Source organism: Nelusetta ayraudi, unplaced genomic scaffold, assembly GCF_046127955.1.
Source record: "Nelusetta ayraudi isolate G7.1 ecotype Tasmania unplaced genomic scaffold, CSIRO-AGI_Nayr_v1 ptg000135l, whole genome shotgun sequence".
Classification (NCBI taxonomy): Eukaryota; Metazoa; Chordata; class Actinopteri; order Tetraodontiformes; family Monacanthidae; genus Nelusetta; species Nelusetta ayraudi.
In genome coordinates this window covers 7664106-7685445 of record NW_027466185.1, presented here as the reverse complement: position 1 = coordinate 7685445, position 21340 = coordinate 7664106, and the positions used below count along the sequence as shown (strand labels likewise).

Genomic DNA, 21340 nt, shown 5'->3' with positions numbered 1-21340 from the left:
GCATTTGTGATTGTGAAGCGCCTGCTGAATCACAAATCGACGCCCAAGAAGAGGTTGACAACTTTCTTTGAAAAACAAACAAAAGAGTACCGTTTGTCGTTGTCCAATCAAAATTGCAAATATGTCTTTTGTTCGAGGTGAAGCAGCATTGACTGTGACTATTTCATGCACAAAGTGTACGACAGTGTAAAATAAAGTTAGGATAGGTGAGAATAGCATAGGATAGGGTAGGACTTTTTAGACAGGTTAGGTTTGGCTAGTATAGGATAGGACTATCTAGACAGCATATGTTATGTTTGGCTTATGTAGGCTAGGCTAGGATAGGATAGGGTAGGACTATATAGACAGGATAGTTTAGGTTTAGCTTGTATAGCGAAGGATAGAAAAGTACTATGTAGAAAGGATACATTATGTTGATCTTAACGTGGCTAGGCTAGGCTAGGATAGGATAGGTGAGTATGGCATTGAATAAGATAGAGTAGGACTATATAGACAGGATACGTTCATTATGTTTGGCTTGGCTTGGCTAGGTTAGGATAGGATAGGATAGGTGCGTATAGCCGAGGATAGAATAGGGTAGAGTACGCTTGGCTTGGCTAGGATAGGATAGGTGAGTGTAACCTAGGATAGAATAGGGCAATGTATGTTATGTTTGGCTTGGCTTGGCTTGGCTTGGCTAGGCTAGAATTGGATACAATTGCACGGGATGGGATAGGATAAGACAGGCCTTTATTGGAAAGCATAGGCTAGTCTCGGCTAGGATACGACAGGAGGATACTCTTAAGTATCTACGAAGGAAAATTTGACATTCCACTCTTTGCACATTTAGCTGCTCTCCAGTCAACATAAACGCACTATTCAAGATTTTCCAGGCTATACGTGTCTGACGGGTTGACCAGCAGAAAAAAAGGGATGGAGGCTTCTAGAAAGTGATGAGGACGGGAAAGGGAATCAGCGGGGAGGCGGATGAGGACAGCAGGCATTGCAGGGGAGGGTGGTGGTGGGGATGCTGATGCTGAAGGGAGGGGATTTCGCCGAGGACAATCTGTCAAGTTTGTTTCAGCCGACTGACAGGCTTGACATGATGGCGCGGGCGTGTGCGAGTTGTGTGTCTAGCGCTCAGTCTGTGTGTGCGTGTGTGTGTGTGTTTCAGGCAGCTCGGCTTGGACCTGGTGCCCAGGCAGGAGTTCAGCATGGTGGACCCCGATGAAATCAGCGTCACCGAGCTTTACAGACTGGTGAGTGTTCTTTACGTACTCCCCCGGGGGGCGCCACTCCAACGCCTCCTCCCTCGAGCTCAAGGCAGAGCGCGGCGGGATGGTTTGTCAAGTCGCACGCGTGCGCACGCGCTCCTCCGCCGAGTCCTTGCGTAACCGTATAAGTGGGTGCAGATAATTGGACGGGAAAACGCTCCTCGTGACGGGTAACACGGCCCATCTCCTGATTGCCGGACGTGCTCATTTAAAAGGGCCACTTCGTTCGGCAATGTCAATTTTCAACCCATTTCCTGCTTGTCGCTACGCTGATGGAGGTCTTGCGGTGGCCTCCACGCACTCAAGCGTGAGAAAAATAATCTACGACAGAAGGGAAATGTCATTTTATCTTGAAACTCAAACTTTTTCGTTTTGCTAAAGTGTTCTTTCATGAAAACTATAAGCGGGAAACACTCGCATCAATGGCATCGGCCTGTTTTAATGTTATATTGTCGAGAAATCGCGTTGGAAAACAGTCACTTCAGTGTCATATTGGAGATGCCAATATTTGGAAAGTAAGGTAAATTCTCCCCCCAAAAAACTCAACACTAGCTTGTGGTGGTTTTTGCTAATTTGGAGAAGAGTAAAGAGGCAAATTGGGAGACGATAATGGTTTGTGACGTTACAGACAAACCAGTGTGATGGCTGTTTGTGTGTCTGTGTGCGGGCGAGCATGGCAGCAACATATGTAATAGGTATACAGTAACAAAATATTCCCTTGTCTCGAAAAGCTGGAAAAAATGTATTGCAATTGAGCCAAAAATCAAGTAGCCGAGTCGCACGTTATTGGTCCTTCGTTTAATCAGTTGATTGTCATTTTCTCCTCCAATGTATCACAGCCATGTTATTGTACGTTGCTTATCCTGCCATCTACTGCCTGGAGGAGAAAAAGTTAAAGTTCCCTCGTCCTGCCACTGGGTCTGAAATCTCCCTCTGTGAAACTCCAGACCTGTTACCCGGATTGAATTTCAATTTTGCGGAAAAGATCCTGCATTATTTGATTTTTTCGTGGAAAACCCGCTCCCGCGGGACGGTCGTTGGATGTTTCCAACCAATCTGATCGGCCGTTGCGGCCTCCCAGCTGATGTAAGAAGCTGTCAGTCATCCACCAATGTAGAGTCCGCACCAACCTCTCCACCCCTCCCTCCCTCCTCTCCCTGCTTCTTCTTCCTCTTCACCCAGGCCCTTCTCCAAGCCCCCCGACCGCTGTTGCCGTGGCAACCACTTCTCTGCCCCGATATGAAGGGGGGGGGGCTCACGGGGAAGAGAATTCTATCTGGCACGGAGATGCGCACGCACACACGCACACACACACACACATCACACACACCCCTTTTTTTCACGGGGGGTAATTGAGGCCCTTAATCCGTCTGTTTCTTTTTTTGTTGTTGTTGTTGTGAGGCAAAACAAAAGCAGGCAGAGCCGCATCAGAGCTTAACACGGCTCCGCTGAAAAGGCGCAAACAAGCGCAATCTACCTGCGTCCTGTCACACCGAGTCGGCGTTACATCAATATTTCTCCGACAGGCTCTCCCTCTCTCTCTTTTTTTTTTTTTTTTTTTTCTTTTTTGCGAGCCGGCTTCTTTGTTTCATCCCTGCACCTCGTCTCCGCATTGGGGAAGATTAATTAAATTGAGATGGGGATTACCTGCTGCGTATGCACGCGGGTGTGTGTGAGTACGTGCTCGGCTGTGGGAAAACGCAACCTTGGCTGCTCGATGGAGTCGGTTGCGGAGCCACATGCGTATGCGATATCTGCTGGAAGAGGGATATAGAGGCGGCAGAGAGGGACGTATACGAGCTGTTAATAACAGAGGGATGCATGTCTACACAGTCAGAAGCAAGGAAGCTTGGCAGGCTGTAAACACAGGGCTAAAAACATGCCGCTTTTTGCAGGCGAGATTTTTGAAAAAGCGATACAAATGGTAAAATATCGGACCTTTGGAATCTGAGCCTGAGAGAAAAAGAGCAGAGAGTGAGAAGCCACATTCCTGGAACATCCAGTTTTTCTTTCTTTTCTTTCTTTTCAAGAGGCAGGTGTTTCTTTTTTTTTAAGCTGGCGGACCTGATTCCCCCCACCCCCCGCATTTTTTTCAGCTGACTTCCTCCACTTGACCTCTGAAAACAGACACCCTTTGAAGGGGCTCTGCTCCGCCGTAGCTTGAAAGCGAGAGGACTGCCGTGCAATCCCGAACATGCTCCTCGCGCTAAGTCCGCCGAGTTGAAACTGCGGCGGTCTGTCGCGCAAGGCAAAGGCAAAGGCAAAGGCAAAACCAGAATGAAAGACTTTAAACTTCCCCTGTTTATGCGGTGCGGCACTGTGAACCCCGAGCGATAAATTCATTAACTGTGGCGTGTGAGTCCGGTGGTGATGGATAGCACAGGAAGAAAAAAAAAACAATAATTCTTCTATTTGAATCTGGTAACCCACACAGTGAATTTTAAATGGAAAACAAAAGGCACTTAAATGAAAACGAGTGATGAAACGACAACGGAGCGACAGCGACCCATCTCCCTGCGCTTTAGCAATTAGCATGCTGGCGCCATCGAGACACTTGTGCCCCCCCCCCCCCCCATGTTTTAGCTTCATCGGCTAAAACGAGGAACCTTGTCACCAGATCACACGGAGCAGATTCCTGCGCCTCCAGGCCTTGTCATTTCAGCGAGCGTCGAGGACCTGGTTGCACGCAGAGAGCTCACGTCTTATTGAAAGTAAACGCCGCTAACGTCTCGGGAAAACCTCTCGCCGCTTGTTTTCCTCCGGGACCTCAAGATTGAATAATGAATAATTAAGTCCAAATACAATAACCGCTCTGACGGATATTACAACGGTTCAGGTGGAGGGTGGTTGAGTCTTGTCGGACCTTCTGATTGCAAAATGAATTGTTGGAAGCGTCTGGCGAGGCGCTGTGGCGACGTGTCGTGCCTTTAATTGTGCTCTGTTCAAGGCAACATCGACTACTGCACAGTTTCAGTTTTCAATTAATCCAACTTTATTCATAAAGCGCTTTTCATGCATTAGTTTATAGGTCATTTTCAACGTGTTTCCCAGTCATTTTTGCTGGCATGGCAACATGCTCTTAATTTCGTTCAAAAAAAAAAAAAGCTAGCTTAGCCAGGTAGTGTAAAAAACAAACAAACAAGTTAGCTGAAGTGCTAACACCAATTGGCGTGACATCATCAATATGGCCTTGGCTGAGGGTGCGAAGTGTTCTGGGTTTCATGCCGTACACCCTGTTTTTGACGCGGCCCCGAGTGTGAACACACTTTTTGTCGCGCTCACACTGAATTCAAAAAGGGGAAGCGGTTTGTCATTTGACCTTGCAGACGTTTTCCTCACCTCCTTAATTACAGTTTGCAGAAAATGAAGTGGAAAGCGTGCTTTCTCTCGAAGCCTCTCCACTTTCTCTCTCAGTATCATCGGCTTCACGTCTTAGCGCACAAGCTAACGCAGAGCACAATTTGGCAGTGGCTCTACCGGCCATCTGGTGCTCTATGTGTTCTGTGTGTGTGTGTGTGTGTGTGTGTGTGTGTGTGTGTGTGTGTGTGTGTGTGTGTGTGTGTGTGTGTGTGTGTGTGTGTGTGTGTGTGTTTGCCCTTGTATTTTTGGATGTTGACAGTAGATTTGGACGAGTTGCTCGCGAGTGAGGCTCCTCCGGCGTGCGCGTTGCTTCTGCACCTTATTTGTACTCAGCAGCGTTTTGGGCCGGTGAGGCCGCTATTTATCCACTCTGATATTGATCTGCTCAATATAGCATGTAATATCACATGCGGCGACGTGACTTTGAACTGTGCTTTGCGTGAGTGTCAGCGCTTTGGGTTTTCCAGTTCATTAAGACTCCAGCATTTATTTACATTTTTTTTTAGCTTTTAACGTTTTGCACGTCAGCTTTGGCTACTTTTCTTCAACATTATGTGTTTTGAGTACCTTGAGTACCTCAACATTGAATACTGCAGATTTAAACAGGACTGTTTTTGGTATTAAGAGATTATCCCTCATGTTGTGGTATTTTTTTCCCCTGGTATTAACTGTATTTGATAGGCTTTGATCCCACATTTGTGGTCATTTGTGGATCTTCCAGGATTAACAAATTGTCCCGTTTGTTTCATCCGATCAAATCGACCCCATAGCCAGAACGCACTGCCGCAAAATGCCGCAAAACGTGCAATTTTCTTTTTGCTTTTTGTTTTTTAGATGGAGCACCGCCATCGCAAGAAGGAGACGCCCACCGCCGCCAGCACCCATCACCTGTTTGTCCACATGAAGAGCCTGATGAGCGCCAACCTGGGCGAAGAGCTGGAGGTCTTCTTTCACATTTACGACGGACGGGAGAACCGGCCGCTCAGGTAAACGCAGACCCCTGGTGTCGTTAGAAAAGCTTTATTTATACGGCGAGCTGACAACATAGAAAAGAACCCGGCTGGTTTATCAGATTAATTTAAGAGTCTGCATAGCAAACAGTTGACTCTTCATAAAGTGCCATTCAGCAGAGTCAAAATTTGGCACATGAAAATATTCATGACGTGTCACAATTATTATTACTTGCCATCATTTCAATTCATATTTTTGACAGTACTGCATGGAAATGTTAGTTTAGTTTAATCGAGGAAATTTTTTCTGCCGTCGTCGTGACCTCAGACGGAGTGTTCAGAGTGAAATGAGGGAGGTGGAGCCGGCGGCTCCGCTCCGGCCGGGAGTTGCCTCGTAATTGCATCCATCAGGGTTTAATGAATGATGCCGCGCGGTGCAACACACACTCAGACACGCACAACTGGGCAAAAGCAACGGCGCTCCTCCGCGTTAAAAATGCCACGGCCACATGAAAGTGCCCCCGCCCCCACCCCCACCCTTCCCCCCGCCTTCCCACCGTTTTCAACTTCCTGGCTGGTTCAAGGCACAGCCGTGCCAACGTTGCAGCTCAGAAGCTGCTCCACCCCCCCACCCCCCCTTTTTTTTTGAGAAGTCGTGCCAGCGTTTGACGCTCCTCACTCCTCACTCCTCCTCACCGCCTCTCCCCCCACTCCCCTTCCTGCCCCGCCCTGCCTGGGGTCACCTCAGGTCGGCGACAGTCTACTCATTCAGCGCATGGCAACATGGCACAGGAAGCCGCTGCTGCACCTTCCTGTATTTGAGCCACGTCATCCGTGGAATGTGTCACTGATTTTGCATTGGGTCAGTTGGTCTCGTGCTAAATGATCATAGGACGGTGATTTTTTGTGCTGAGTAAAGTTTTTTTTTTTGCCCCTGAGAAAAACGACACGTATGTCGATTTTCTTAATTTTCTGATATGATGAGATTTTGCATTCTACAACTCTGTCTTATGCTATTATTGGACGATCACTTTTTCATGAAGTTTGTACTGGAAGCAAATTTATCCGATTTCTTCACTTCCTTGGGTCTTGCTCTTCTTTCTATGAGGAGACCTTGCCCGGCGTGCTCTTGGTCCTCTCTCTTGGACTCTTGGTAGGAGGGGCTTCTTATCACTTCTTATCACCCCAGGACCTTGAGTGAAGGGTGAGTGTTAATAGGAGACGGATGGATGGATGGAACTGGGAGAGTCAGAGCTGCCCGGCCAGATTTGACTCTGTGCTGTGAATTTGCCTCGCTCGCCAGCTTGCTGGCAGACCCCCACTGAAAGGCAAAAAAGTCAGAAGTCGAGCTGGTTTCAAGTCCTCCTGCTGCAGCTGGATAAGATCTTCTCTTCCTCTCCATGTTTTCTGATCACCAAAAGCTGCCGTAACTAATAGCATTTTTCAACAGTCGTTCGTAATGTTGCCTTGAAAATTGAAAAATACGACTAAATCCCTGCCTGCGCTTTTGAAGGGGAGTAATTGGCATTCAGTGGTGTCACATGACCGACTCATGATGGCTCTCACTGTTCTCGCATCCCTGTTTCGCCTTCTTCCCTTCGTTGTCTCTGGGCTCTGAGGGTCTCAGCCGCGGAAGAGCAATCAGGCTCCTTTATTTGAATGAATTCAAAGTGTTTTTGTTGCTCGTCCTCTCGAACACAAAGACGCTCTCCTCCCTCAGTCGGGGGAAGTACATCTAGGAAATAGCGCCGACAATCAACATGTTTACACATTATTTATTTCTTTTTATTCAAAGCATCGCAGCTACCTACATATTAGGGATATAAACCCCTCCTTCATTTTATCTCGTTTGCAAGATCGGCTAATTCCAAATTTCATTCCATTCGGTGTCTCGGGGAGGGGGGGGGGGTTCGAGGGCAGCTTAGCCATTGTGCCCTGGTTGTTTTATCTTGGAGGGAAATCTCGTTGTGGCTCTCTGCCAACATCGTCTCTCACTGTCTGGCAACACACACGCACTCACACACACACAGACAGCACATGCACATCCATTGCAAGATGCCTGGCACGGGGCCATTTCCACGCTTCCTTCTGTGTGTGTGGTTTCTGCTCTCTCTCTCTCTCTCTCTCTCTCTCTCTCTCTCTCTCTCTCGCCGTGTGCCTGAGTGTGCGTGTGTGTCTGTGTGTGTGTGTGTGTGTGTGTGTTGGAGGGACCAGATGGAAGTGCGACCCGTTGTCTCTGTGCCCCGCCAACACCGGCAGCCCCTTTACAGCCGCTTTGTGTCCGACACAGAGCCCCTCGTCTGGCTTTTTGGTGGCAGGAAACACACACACACACACACACACACACACACACACACACACACACACACACACACACACACAGGGTGACAGGCTGCACCGCACTTTTGTCTGGTTTGTGTGACAACGGGATGAGGACCCTTTTACCGCACTCACTGACTGTAACCTTCTTCCGACTGCAACAAGGTCTCGCATGGATGGACCGAACCTGTGCCTTTATGAGTGTGTGTGTGTGTGTGCGTGTGCGTGCGTAAGCCTACTCGCTCATGCGCACATTTTAAGCCCAGACTCTTTTTCCACACTCGTCATACGGGAACGCTTCAGTTTCAGCTCTTTCAGCTCCAGGGTGGGAAGTTGCTGAATTTGTCCAGCATTTTACTCACCCACCACCCCCGCCTCCACCCCTCTTTGCCTCCACATCACGTGAGTCCGTTGCTGGCCCTGATGAGAAATTGCGGATATCACGGGAGGCGGTAGCGAGCAGCGCGCCCGCCCCGAGGGGAAGGGAGATCGGCCATTCATGTTATGTTAATGCGGGCGGTGATAGAGGGAGATAAGGTCCCGCCGGTCCCCCTTCGGTTTCCCACCATCAACACGCTGCAGCTGTGAGCGAAGCCGCCCGGTGGAGGCGGCGGCGGGGGTGGGGAGGCGTGTTACCGGCTTGTGTGTGTGTGTGTGGAGGGGGGGGGGGGGGGGGTCTTCTTTTGCAGAAGTGGCTGTTAATTGGGAGTTTGGGCGGCAACAATGGGGCACTAATTAGGGTTCAGGAGAACATCGGTGTGTCTCATGTCTAATGCATTGGAATCCGTCTCCATATGGCCGGATAAATGGTGTGGAAACTTAGAGGGATGCTAATGAGTCGAAGTGAAATTGACTCCCGCCTGGTTCGTTTCAATGTGCGGCCGATAAGAAGCTCAAACTTTTTTTTTCCCTCTCTGATGGAATATGTATGAATTTACATAATTAATAATTTGGAGCGTAATTAATTCAAAAATGTGCGGCCACTGCCCTACATAGAATGGGGAGTGGAGAAAAAAAATCTTTCCGCGGCTTCTCTATTTACCTCACAGACGCGTGTTTTTTTTTCTTTTTTTTGAAACACGCTTTCTCATGTAATCAAGCTCTTAATAGCTTTTGCCCATCACGGACCGCTGTAATCCATTGTCACTGTAAGCGGCGTGGCGCTGCAGAGGATCACCAGCGTGAGCGAGCCTCCACTGTAGCCGGCGTCCGCTGGCCACGCTGCTGACTTGGCTCGCTGTCAGCCGCTGGTGCATTACAAGGTTTTTCCCCTCCCGCTTATCAGCCGACTGTGAAAGTCACCTAACTGGATTAGGGCCCTGAGCTGGCCGGCCGACCAGGATGAGACGGTGGCGGCGGCGGTGGTGGTGGCGGGAGCTGGGGAGGGGGGACCCCAGCAGGATGCCTGCGTCGCCTGGCTTTGGTCCTGTCTGCGAGATAGAAAGGGGGGCACAGAACAAAGAGGATGAAGAAAAAAAAAGACATTTTTTATATATATATTTATATACATGTAAAGCCATCCGAGTCTTTTCTTTCTGTTCTGCCCCGACCTGCACTCCATTCCCTACCTGTTCCACGGGAAGGTTGAGTTGCTTTTGAAGCAAAGGTTGTTTGCCACAGCTCTTTCTCTTTCGGCCATCTCAATTTTCTACAATGTGAACCGTTACACAATGCGCACAGTGACGCTTACACAACGAGTGGCAATCTAAAGTCTGTTTGAACTGAGAGCGACAACAGCCTTTGCTGTCCTACATTGTAGCCACCACAGACACCTTGTTATTATACTGTTCATTATGGCTACCGCCTGCTTCCAGTTCAGGCCCATAGAACCTTTTTTTATTTTACACATCTGGCCTTCAGAAGAACATCGAGCAGGTCATAGATCAAAAGGGGCCCCGTGCCACACTAAATGGTACTTAACTACGTACATTTCTATCATAACACATGTATCCCACCCCTAATATTCACAGAGGGCAGCAGCTTAAAGGTTGAGTGTGTAATATTTGGAGATTTTGAAGAAGAAAGAGCGACATTAAGTGGTTACATACATAATGTATATATGTATATATATGTATATATATATATATATATATATATGTATATATATATATATGTATATATATATATATATATATATATGTATATATATATATATATATATATATATACATATATATATATATATATGTATATATATATATATATATATACATATATATATATATATATGTATATATATATATATATATATATATATATATATATACATATACATGTATATATATATATATATATATATATATATATATATATATATATATATATATATATGTATATACATATATGTGTGTATATCACAACCATTGTATTTATGGGCACTACATAAAGCTTTTACCAACATAATAATCATAAATCAAGCCAAATATTACACACTGGACCTTTAAATGATATAACTTCCACCTCATTTGGCCAAGTAGGTTGTTTTAGAATTGAACAGTGGAATTGCGGCTAATTTCACGTCGTGCCAAAGAAGGTGGCCATCACCTCGTCACCAGCATCGTTGACAGCAAGTCACAACCGAGTGTCTTTGACCCTCTGCGTCCGCCACGACACGCCGACATTTCTTGCTGACGCCGTCCTATCTGGGTCAAAGAGATTGTCGGGGAGACGCGACGTCTTGAATATTTCATCTGGCCACTCGTCGCTCTCGTCGTCGGATGCGATGGAGACATCCCTGGCGCTCCCTCCTACCCAACCCTCTCTCAGACAGCGTCGCACTTGGTACTTTGAAGGCGTCTCTCCCCGTTGCCCTCGACGCTCGACATTCTTGACACTTTGTTTTCCGATCTTTCTCGCCCCCCTTTGCCCCACAGTTCATCTAGCTGTGTGTCCTCTGTCTCCCTTCTCTCGCACACAGTGAAAGGTTCTTTGTCAGGCTGAACAAAAGCGGGCTGCCCAAGTCGCCGGAGAAGACAGAGAGACAGTGCACGCTGTTTGTGGTGAGTGTCGACTTTTGCGTTTCGCACAAAAAAAACAATTGAGTGCTGATGATGAACTCGGGCCTCGTCACGTGACTCGATGCGTTTGAACGCCTCTCTTGTCTCCTCAGGATCTGGGCAGCAGCGATCTAAGAAAAGACGTCTACATTGTCGTGCACATAATACGAATAGGTATGATTTTCTTTTTAAATCCTGCCAAGAACTTGGTGAAATCTTCCCAAGGGGCTTATTTTTTTGCGCCTGTTGTGCAGGGAGGATGGGAGCCGGCGAGAAGAAGAACCAGTGTAGTGTGCAGTACCGGCGGCCCTTTGGCTGCGCAGTGGTCAGCATCGCCGACCTCCTCACTGCCGACTCCAAGGACGATCACCTGCTCAAGGTTTATGCGTAAGTCATTCTTTGGTCTTTTTTTCTCAAAAATTTGATTATGTTTGGCTCGGAAGAAAGCAGTGTCTTGATTTGTTTGCATCCATCTGGTGCGTCCATCTGGTGAAGAGCCCGCAGAAAACATTTTGGGAAAAAACAAAAGCAAAATGTGGACCGTAAATGAATTTCCCCTTTTTTGGTTGCACATCACCGCCTCATGGCGGACTGCGCATAGTTTTAAGGAAGCCAAACTTCTCTTGTCTTTCCAAATCAAGCTTCTGTCATTCATCTACTGTGAAAGTGCCACCCAGAGTCAACTGTTTTCGCCCAAATTACAGAAACAAAACTATTATTTGACAGACAACGCTCTTATTTGTCCCTTCCTGTCCAACGTGTTCTAGTGAGATTCTCCTGGAAATGTTGTTGGTTTTTATTTGAGCTGCTTTGATAAATTTGTTCAGAATAACTTTCACTCCCATAGCAGTTGTGGTGTGCAAAGAGGAACTCAATTTAAAATGGGGCATTTTGCCAATTTTACAGCGATAGGTGCTGGACTGTTCATTTTTCAGGAAAGGAAAAATGTTCAGTTTGTCTTTTCTAATGTCATTGGAGTAAATAATGTGTGTGGGGGGGGGGGGGATGTATCTCAAATCTGAAACGGGAAGCCTTTTTCCACAGTAACGGGGAGCTGGTTTTTAAGGGTTAGGGCTTTTTTTGGTCATTTCTCAAACACGTCATTTATGTATCTTAGGTGCAACACTGAGAGCGAGTGGTCGCAGATCCACGAGAACATCATCAAAAAAGCCAATTCCAGATACAACCTGTCGGGCTCCAACACTGGTAAGACCCGCTTGTCTCTAACTCCGGACTTCTCGCTTCTGTTTCCATAATCTCTGAACAAATCTGAGACTTCGAAATCAATCAGGATGTCATATTGGTTTGGTTTTTTTTGCCGCCGACGGCTCTGGTGACAAAGCTGGCGGCTGGGTTGCATCACCGAGCCTTCCTCGGCTTTCCGGTGAGTCGAAATAGCTCTGACGTGGGCGTGAAGTTCCTCTTCTTGGGGGAGCACATCCGTCCTCCTTGTGTGGCCGTTGTCTGCAAGAAAGCCATAGTTTTTTTTTTTCTTTTTCTTTTTTTCCCCGAACGCATTCAGAATCGTTCTTATAAATAACCCATTTGGCCTCATGCTGATGACAACGGTGTCAGCAGTTTCCAATGGCAACAGGTAGGAGGGGGGGAAACAGAACATTTTGATCCGTGCACGTCAGGGGAATTTAAAGGAGTCTTCACACCAGTTTGCGGTATGATTGCAGCTTTGGACCAACCAACACCTGCTCTGTCATATTGGAGATGTGATCTGCATTGAAACAGGCTTGGACCGAATGTAGACGTTTGCCGGTTCGCAGCTGCTTGTTTCTCAGGGAGAAAAACGCCCAATCAGCACCAGTCCATTGTGTCAGAGCCAATCTGCTTAAATGCACATTTAAAAATACTGCTTTTGCTGCAGGCTCTTTCTCTCTCCTCCTCCTGCTATATTCCAGGGTCACATTTTCAGCTATTGCCCGAATCATTTTTGAGGAAAATTCAAAGGGGGGAGTCGGGTAAAAAAATGGTGGATAGTCAACAATCTGCCGGGCCGACCTCCTTAACTCAGCTCCAGAGGAATTACACGAGAAAATTCATTTGTTGGGGGAAATCACAGCGAGTTATCTTAAGCAGGCGTGAAAGGACAGTGGCGGTTATTAAACCCAATGACATGGTGGGCGGGGAAATCCTACGCCTACTTTTGCCGTGACGGGTGCAAAGTGTGAAAAAAAAAAAAAAACAAGGTCAAAAACTCTGATAAGGCAGAGCTGCGACGCCGCCACCTGCTTTGCTATCCTTCAGCAGGATTGTCGTTTTAAACCGCAATACCGATTGGAACTGCTGCTCAAGACCCGCGGTGTATAAATCCCACGTTTACGTCTCGATTCGGCTGACGCGCTTCGATTGAACCATCGGCGATGATCTCATCGCCCTGGAGGATAGTTGAGGCAGTTCGCTCCACAGCAGGGATTCACGCACTAAAGGGGCTTTTTTATATCAGCATAACCAGCTGTAATACATGTTAATGTGCGAGCGATTCCCTCGAGGAGTGCCCCCCCCCCCACGGCCTCTTGGCTGCTTCAGTCACTTTATCACCAACACTTGGATGTCAGCTATTGAGCGGCTGTCAGCCGAGGACATTGATCCGGCCCGAACGCCCGATTCGCCTCGGCGCGCTCTCTTTCAGAGTGCATCAGAGTGGCGGCCGGGGGGGGAAGCAAGGAGGCGGCGGCAGGGAGGGGGTTCCATCACGATAAATACGTGAGTGTGCATAATGCGTGAGTGAGTCGGTTCCCCCTGAAACGACACCCTTAAAGTGAATTTGACAAGGAAGCGGCACCGTGAAAGAGGCAAGAAAGGCGATTGTTTGTGAATATCGGGGTGTCACCTGCTCCGCCCTCATCTTTTCAGTCCAGATTACAGAATTAAAACAGCATTTGATTCGGTACAAATTGCCTCTTTAATGACCTGTCTCCTTCTGTTTAATGTCGCCTGTTGCAACTCGGCAGATATACACTGACGGGTCTTTTAGTTTGGATGCCAACCAAAGACAATATCGGTCAAAGTCGAGATCCCAGAAGAAATGCTCCTGGTTTCTTCTGTCAGTGTCACTGCTTGCCTATTTTACATGTCAATGTTAACACACATTCCAAATACCTATTGGTTTCGCCTCAAGATAAACAGTGTGGAAAAATGAATAAAGCTCATTCAATCCAAGGAAAGGGCATGTGCAAACCTGACGGGCCAGTGAAAATGCCTCCCTGATTGGATGGACTTATTTCAGAAGACCATCTCAGGAGGAACTCATGGGAAACAACTGAATTGGTGCGACAGCCGCTGCAAAGTTTTTGACGGATGCGCCGAAGCTCAGGTCCCAGAATAAATGAATGAGGAAAACAAAAAATGAAACTCTGCGCTTTCACCCAAACTTGCGGCAAACGCAGAATAAACTCCGACCTGTCGCTTCCGAGGTTGGCCCAGAAAAAACAGCAAAGGGTTGGAGCTTTTCATGACGGATCTCTCAGAACCAAGCGGTTGATGTGCTCTTCTGCTGCAAAGTGGCTTCCGTCATCTTCCATGTCAGAGCTGCGGGATCGACGCACAAATTTCTCTTTCATTTTTTGTTTTAGACGCCGCAATTTACCACGGTTGGCGTCGGGAGGGCATTTACTAAAACAAGCGTGAAACCGATTTGCGACAATAAAAATAAGCGCTCCGCTGCCTTTGTGCGAGCGTCTCAAGTTGTCTCGCCTGCGAGGAGGGTCTCCCCCCGACCCCCGCCACACCTGGCAGGGCGCCAGAAGTCCCTTATTAGCGGCAAATTAGCCGCGGAGAGATGAATTCGCCACTGGTGAAGGGGAAAAAAGCCTCGAGAGCAGCCGAGGCTGTTTGGCAACAGAGGAGGTCAGTGTTTCGGAGACAAGTGTTTCCTTCTCACGTCGCCTCATTACGATACTGCTATTTTCTTTCTCCCCCCCTCGCCTTTTGGAGGGGGGGGTGGAATTTGAAAGAGAGCCGAGGAGGTAGCCGAGGAGGTAGCCGATGAGAGGCGGCGGCCAACTTGTTTACACCAGTCGTCCATCCGACACGTTTTTCTTTTTCCAAGAAAGCCTCGTGCAGCCGGCGTGAGTCACTTCGGGCAGGTAACCCTGCAGGCTGCCGCCGACGTGCGATCGTGGGCGGCGACAGAAGAGGCGGCGACAACAGCAGCTCGCCTCTTTTATTATATTCCACTCTTTTTTTTACCTTTTGTTTTTGTGTTTTTCGCCGGATCTTGCGTGAAGAGGCAGAACCGGGTGGGCCGAGGGGGCCAGCGGAGGTCGAGGGTGTTATTTTTCTCTCCGGCGCCGGGCGGAATAGTAATGAAGTGAGCTCGCCTAATTGTAGCCCTGCAGCGGCTTTTGAGGCCCGTCTCTCTCTCTCTCTCTCGCTCTCTCTCTGTATGTGTAAAAAGCCAAAGACTTCGTTAACGGGCGAGGACGCGAGGCGGCCGAATGAAAGGAAGAAGTCTTCCCCCAAATTAATGGGACTCCTCGTTTTGCTTTGCGCCTTGTTTGTCGGAGCGACTCGGGGGCGTGTTGGTCGCAAATGATTCGAGGGCGTCCTTCACCCCGCGTGCAACTTTGCAGTCGCATTGGTTTAATTTGAGTGCGTACGTGCTAATAAAGGCCCAGCGTGGAACAACTACTCAATCTGCCGACGAGATGTGGAATTAAAAAAATTGTTTTTCTTAAAAATAAATGAGGTGTGGTTTTATGTTCTGTCATTTAACAACAGCCAACACAACATTCCTCAGCATTTTTTTCTCGAACAATCATATACATACATAGGCAACTGGTATCGCATGCATGTGGGTTTTTTTATGAGTAGAGTACTCAACGCTGGTATCGATACCCAATACTGGTATCGGTATGGGTGCATCCCTAATATTTTCCCAAACCGTACAGATATCTGGGTTGGTGAATATCACAGGTATAAATGTAGTTGCATTTATAATCACCAGCATCGCTCAAACCACCCGCTGTTTTATTGGCAGATACAAATTTATGCAAATTCCAAACATTTCTCAAACACAACACATCGATGCGCTTCAAACTTTCTTCCTCCTGAGCGCCTTTCCGTCCTTCCATGGTATTTTTGGCCCGTGAAAAGGCGGCACATCCGTAAGCGAGTCACGTTCAGAAACCCCTCGCGACTAATGAACCATTTCCCCCACTGCCTGCCATCTCTCCTGGAAATATACACAATAATAACGACGGCAATAATCAGTTTTTCCGCCCTGCACCTCCCAGGCACACGCCAATGGCACGTATCAGGAAGTTGCGCTCTGATCTGGAGTGGCCGCTTTGATTGGCTGACATTTGGAGTTACTGCGCTGAGGGAGTCGATTGAGGCCATTTGCCTGGCCGAGGGTCTCTTGCTAATAAAACGGAGTGGGAGGGACTCGCAGGCAGTTTGCATTTTGTCGGTGAATATGGGGAAGTCCGGTACCAGCTGGCATCAATAACTGCAGATGATGGGAGAGGTAGGGCGCTAATAAAACTAAAAAAAACAACATCCCTTTAACTCTCAGCTGCAGGATCTCTTTACAGCATTTTGAAATGTATTTAGTGTTTTCTTTATGAAAAACTGCTACATGTCATGACTGTAATATAGCAATCCGGCTTTCCTTTTTCTCACATTACGTTGCCATTTACTTCCAGGCCTGGCGGTGGCGCTCCAGCTCCTCCATGGCGACATCGAGCAGCTGAGGAGAGAGTACATGGTCCTGTTCACCAGGGGCGTTTCCATCACCAGGAAACTGGGCTTCTCCGACGTCATCATGCCAGGTAGAGCGGAAATAAACTCCATGTGATCTCCAGAAAGAAGCATGTTTAGCCCTGTGTTTGCACCCTCCTGGAGAAAATGCTGGATTTTAGCCTCCTGCCGAGACACTTTGATGGGCTTTCCACCTGTTGCAATAGCAGGTGTTTTCACTTGGCCTGAGAGAGGCATCAGCCGTTTTATTTCCGGAGCAGAACACAGGAGAAGGAAAGGACTGTTAGGAAAACTTGTTTGTCGTGGGGAAACAGCATTCCGACAAATTTTGGAATCAAAAATTTAAATTTGAACAAAAAAAGGGGAAAGACAATAAAGTTTGCTGAACTTTTTGATGCTTTTTGGAGTCATCCTATATTGTTCCTCATACAAGCTAACAGTTACTTCTTCATTAAATTGTCTGTAACACATTTTTACAATTTTATTCTATCTTTCTTTTGAAATTAGGATAAGATACCACAAAAAAAAAAGCTCATTGTTCCCCCTGAGATTAACGACCAGCGTGATGTGAGAGTCTGAGACGCCACTCGCATTTCCAGCTCACGCACCCACACATTTTTTCCCCCTCGTGTTCTCATTTCGTGCGCAGACCTGCTTTCTTTATTACCTGACGCGGGTAGCGTTGCCGTCGACGGCAGCGACGTCCCTCCCGGCGTTTATGAAGACGTTATTTGATTTGCACCCCGGGGTGCCACTCTCCTCCAGAAACATTAAAACAGCGGCGGCGCTTTTCAGGTAGATAGGCATCTCTTCCACGGCTGCTTCGCCGCAGACACCCTGGGGTTCTCTTGTTTTTTTTTTTTTTTTTTACCTCCTTTTTTGCGGGCTGGGGTAGGGGTCTTGTCGCCGTGGTGAAGAGTAACGCACAAAAGAAAGAAAAACCAGGATAAACGCTGACGGAGAAAGAGGTTGAGCGAGTGGCGACGACCTGCGACGCAGGGGACGCTTGTTTCATCCACAGCGGCGGAGCGTTGCTTCTAAACGAGGCGTCGGCGTTGTCTAGTCACACGGATGAAGAGCGGCAGCAGCAGACCTGCGGGCTCCCTCGGCGCCTCGCTAACAAAGATTTATGTTGGACGCGTCTTCCTTTGTCTGACTACGGACCCTTTACGCTGAGTGCTCTCACCTCTCCTTGGGTACGAGAGGCCGTCTCCTGTTTCTCCTGTTTCTCCTCTTCCTCGATTTGTATCCGAAGGAACCCCCCCCCATCTCCTCCGGTATGGAAGTGCCCCTGCGTGGCTGCCTTCCTGCCGTTCGCTCTGCTCCCCCGTGCTCTCTGGAGGGGGGGTGGTACGGTGCATTATGTTGCCATGGTTACGGCTGCTTTTTCTTCCTCCTCTTCTTCCTTTTTTTGGCCTAAAGAGCAGAAAATCAATGTTGACCCGCAGAGATAGAGATATGATGAGAGCGCGCACTCACACAGACTATTTTGCAGGCCGTAATCACCCCCCCCCCCCCCCCCCCCCCCCCACACACACACACACACACACACACACACACACACACCTCACCCACCCCTCTCCCTTTCTCTTTTTTTACCCAGAAGGCATTGCGCTCTGCTTTGACCTCCGCCGGCAGGAGGAAATAAAAATACATGTCCGGCCAAGTCATGCACGGTTATATTGTTATACTGGGCGACTACCTGGGATTATTAACTGTTTTAACAGTTAGAAGAGGCAACACGGGTTAGTGAATGAACTAAGTGAATAAGTGCGCTGATCAACCGCCCCTCCAAAATACTGATTGAATCAATCTCTGTGAGTCTGTTTGTCATCCACAAATGAATCTTTTGGCCTCTCAAACAGAAGCTGAGCTGGTCAGAACTGAAGGATATCACAGCTAATTCATGGTCCCATACAATGAAAAAAAAAATGTCATAACCTTTACTTCATTCGCCTGCCCCACTTTTTGCTAAAACTTCTTCTGGTCATCGGTGTTGGGTTCAGCCCTTGGAGACCAGCTTCTTTTCTTCCCCTCCCACACAAGTGGAAGCTTTGATAATGTGTCAGCGGAGGGGCAGGAAAAAAAACGAAAGCTCTAAAAATGTGGGACCTTTCAACCGAGGCTCATTAAAATGTTTGAAAGTCTTACTTTGGGCAGCAAATGGCTTATGTTATAACAGAAGTGGCCTCGGTTGCTCTGTTTATTCCCTCAGCTTGTCTTAAGCGCCATTAAATGGGACGTTGCGGCCTCACTTCAGAGGCAATGATTGAATTCTGCTAATGTAAAAGCTGCCGCTGCCGCCGCTGCCCCTGAGGCGTTGCAACACAAATCGTCGCCTAGCAGCCGAGAGGTCGTTAATAATTCTCACCAGCATGCATAATCGATGGCCGTCTGCCTCCTCTGCCTTTCCGCGCTTCCTGCAGGAGAGATGCGGAATGACCTTTACGTGGCGCTGGAGAAGGGGGAGTTTGAGAAAGGTGGGAAGAGCGTCGCCAAGAACGTGGAGATCACTGTCTACGTGCTGGATATCGACGGACAGATACTCAAGGTAAATAAAGCACTTTTCCCATCTTTTGGTCTCAGTCAGCGCCGAACAAAGTTTCTTTTGCTTCTGCCGCCATGTGTTCGCAAAAAAAACAAAAACAAAAACACATGCTAGCTTCACCAGCGACAGTTAGCTGTCTTCCTGTAACTGGAGTAGAAGCTTCATAAAGGGAACACGTTATAACAAACTGAGCCACCACCTTCCGCCTCTTCAGAGCCGACCCGACTGCTGTAGTACCGTCTCCTTCCTGAAGAGGGTGGCTACGAAATGCTCGTTATCAGAGGTTGCAAAAGTATTCTTTGCTCAAGTAGAAGTAAGAAAATACAGGATCTGAAATGAACTGAAGTAAAAACATTTGCCATTAATGAAACATTACATTGAATTGTATTGTATTGATAATATTGCAAACATGAAAAAGCTTAGATACTCTCAATACTATACATTATTTTCTTTTTCAACTGCAGCACAACCAAACTGTCATCTCTGATAGCGATAACCAGTGAGTCATTATTGGACGTTTACACTTTAAATAATAACTAAAATAACTAGTGTTATTTTCTTCATTTTCAAACTGACAACCTGCAGCAGCAGATCATCAGGGGCCTTAACCCAGGCAGAATTTTCTTTTTGACCATCTGTGAAAATCAACCCACCCCAGACGAGGTCCACTGTGTCTGTCGAGCTCGCCTGCTTCTGGTGCAGAGCTGTGACAGACTGCCTCTGTGGTTTCCTGCTGCTGCTGCTGCTGCCTCGGCCCGGGGACGAAAAGAAAAGGAAAAAAACAAAAAACAAACCCCAAATATAACCCTGCTGCCGCTGCAACTACGGCCGTATGGGTGCAACGCGACAAAAATTCTAACGTGCGGAAAACGAGCGTCCCGTCTGCGCGCGTCATCTTCCCCTTACCTCACCCTCTCATAATCCCCCCCGACCCCCTTCCCCGCTTCCACCTTGTATTTCAGGGCCACGTGGCTGCAGGCTCCGGCGAGCCGGGGGCGGACGAGTACCACTCCCTGGTGCTCTACCACAACAACAGCCCCCGGTGGGCGGAGCAGATCAAGCTGCCCATCCCCGTGGACATGTTCCGCGGCTCCCACGTCCGCTTTGAGTTCCGCCACTGCTCCAGTAAGTGGGGAAGCCTAGAGGTTAAAAGGCTCACACGCACACACGCACGCACGCACGCACGCACGCACACGCACACACTTGCACACACACACACTTGCACACACAACACTGTTGAAGCGAGAGACATTGAGGAGGGAGTGAGGGTTGCCCTCTAGAGGCCACATTTCTGGTGTCTCCAGGCCGTAGATTGAACTCAGGACCTCAGGAAGGTCGAATGTGTAATATTTGATTATGTATATATATATATATATATGTATATGTATGTGTGTGTGTGTGTGTACTGTACTATATTATATTTTTAAGGAAAACTGTGTGGTCAATCCAGCAGTTTAATTTTTGCACTGGCGTCTTCAAACAAACCAATGAAGAAAAAGGTGGCCGAGGTATTCAGGTTTGGGTGCGCAGGTCACTGTAGCTCACGGGCAAGCTTAGGAGCGGGGAGAGAGTTAAAGACGCTGCAATCTAAAATGTAACCACTTGATGTCGCTGTTTCTTCTTCAAAATCTCCAAATATTCCACACTTGGAAAAGCGATGTAGCAGGTGATAGGGCCCCCTGGAGGACACTCTTATTATTACACTCTTACTTTCCCAATATTTAGTCATAGGGGCCAAAATTGCAAGAGGGGCTGTGCCCCCTCCCTCTCGTTGAGCAGATGCTATCGTTTCCACCGGCCCAACAGGAGCCCAGAATTACGCCTGCGGTGGCGCCAAAGTGAGTTCGCGACACATTCACACCCCCCCAGAATCCGGGAACTAACCTCGCCAGGAGAAACGGAATCGGCAGATGCTCTCGTTTTTTTTCTAATTAATCCAATGCAGGAAGCCCTGCTCGTGCTATCATTTTAAAATCCTAGCTTTTTTTTTTTTTTTTTTTGTATTATTATTTGATTTGTGCTCATTACTCTCACTCTCCGGAGCCAATTGTTCCTACTAAATGACGCGCAGCAGGGGCGGGGTTTCGTTGTTTGGTGAATGTTTCCACCACCAGTTCCGAGCAGCAACCTTATCGGCAGAGCCCTCGTCGAGTATCGCGTTGTGTTGTGATGGCCGAGCGCTCCTTTTTCTGCCATGCGGCA

The 21340-nt window shown here is 47.8% G+C and overlaps 1 protein-coding gene across 9 annotated transcripts in view; it reads left to right on the top strand.

Moving 5' to 3' along the window:
* Positions 1–21340, top strand: part of dock4b (dedicator of cytokinesis 4b) — a 116854-nt gene that overhangs the window by 40214 nt on the left and 55300 nt on the right. For all 9 annotated transcript variants that reach the window (XM_076012285.1, XM_076012283.1, XM_076012290.1 and 6 more), the window contains exons 7-15: positions 1154–1238; positions 5448–5599; positions 10800–10881; positions 10992–11052; positions 11133–11265; positions 11996–12084; positions 16536–16661; positions 19017–19141; positions 20101–20263. In XM_076012285.1, the coding sequence (XP_075868400.1) occupies positions 1154–1238; positions 5448–5599; positions 10800–10881; positions 10992–11052; positions 11133–11265; positions 11996–12084; positions 16536–16661; positions 19017–19141; positions 20101–20263 (1016 nt within the window). The remainder of the gene's footprint in view (positions 1–1153; positions 1239–5447; positions 5600–10799; positions 10882–10991; positions 11053–11132; positions 11266–11995; positions 12085–16535; positions 16662–19016; positions 19142–20100; positions 20264–21340) is intronic.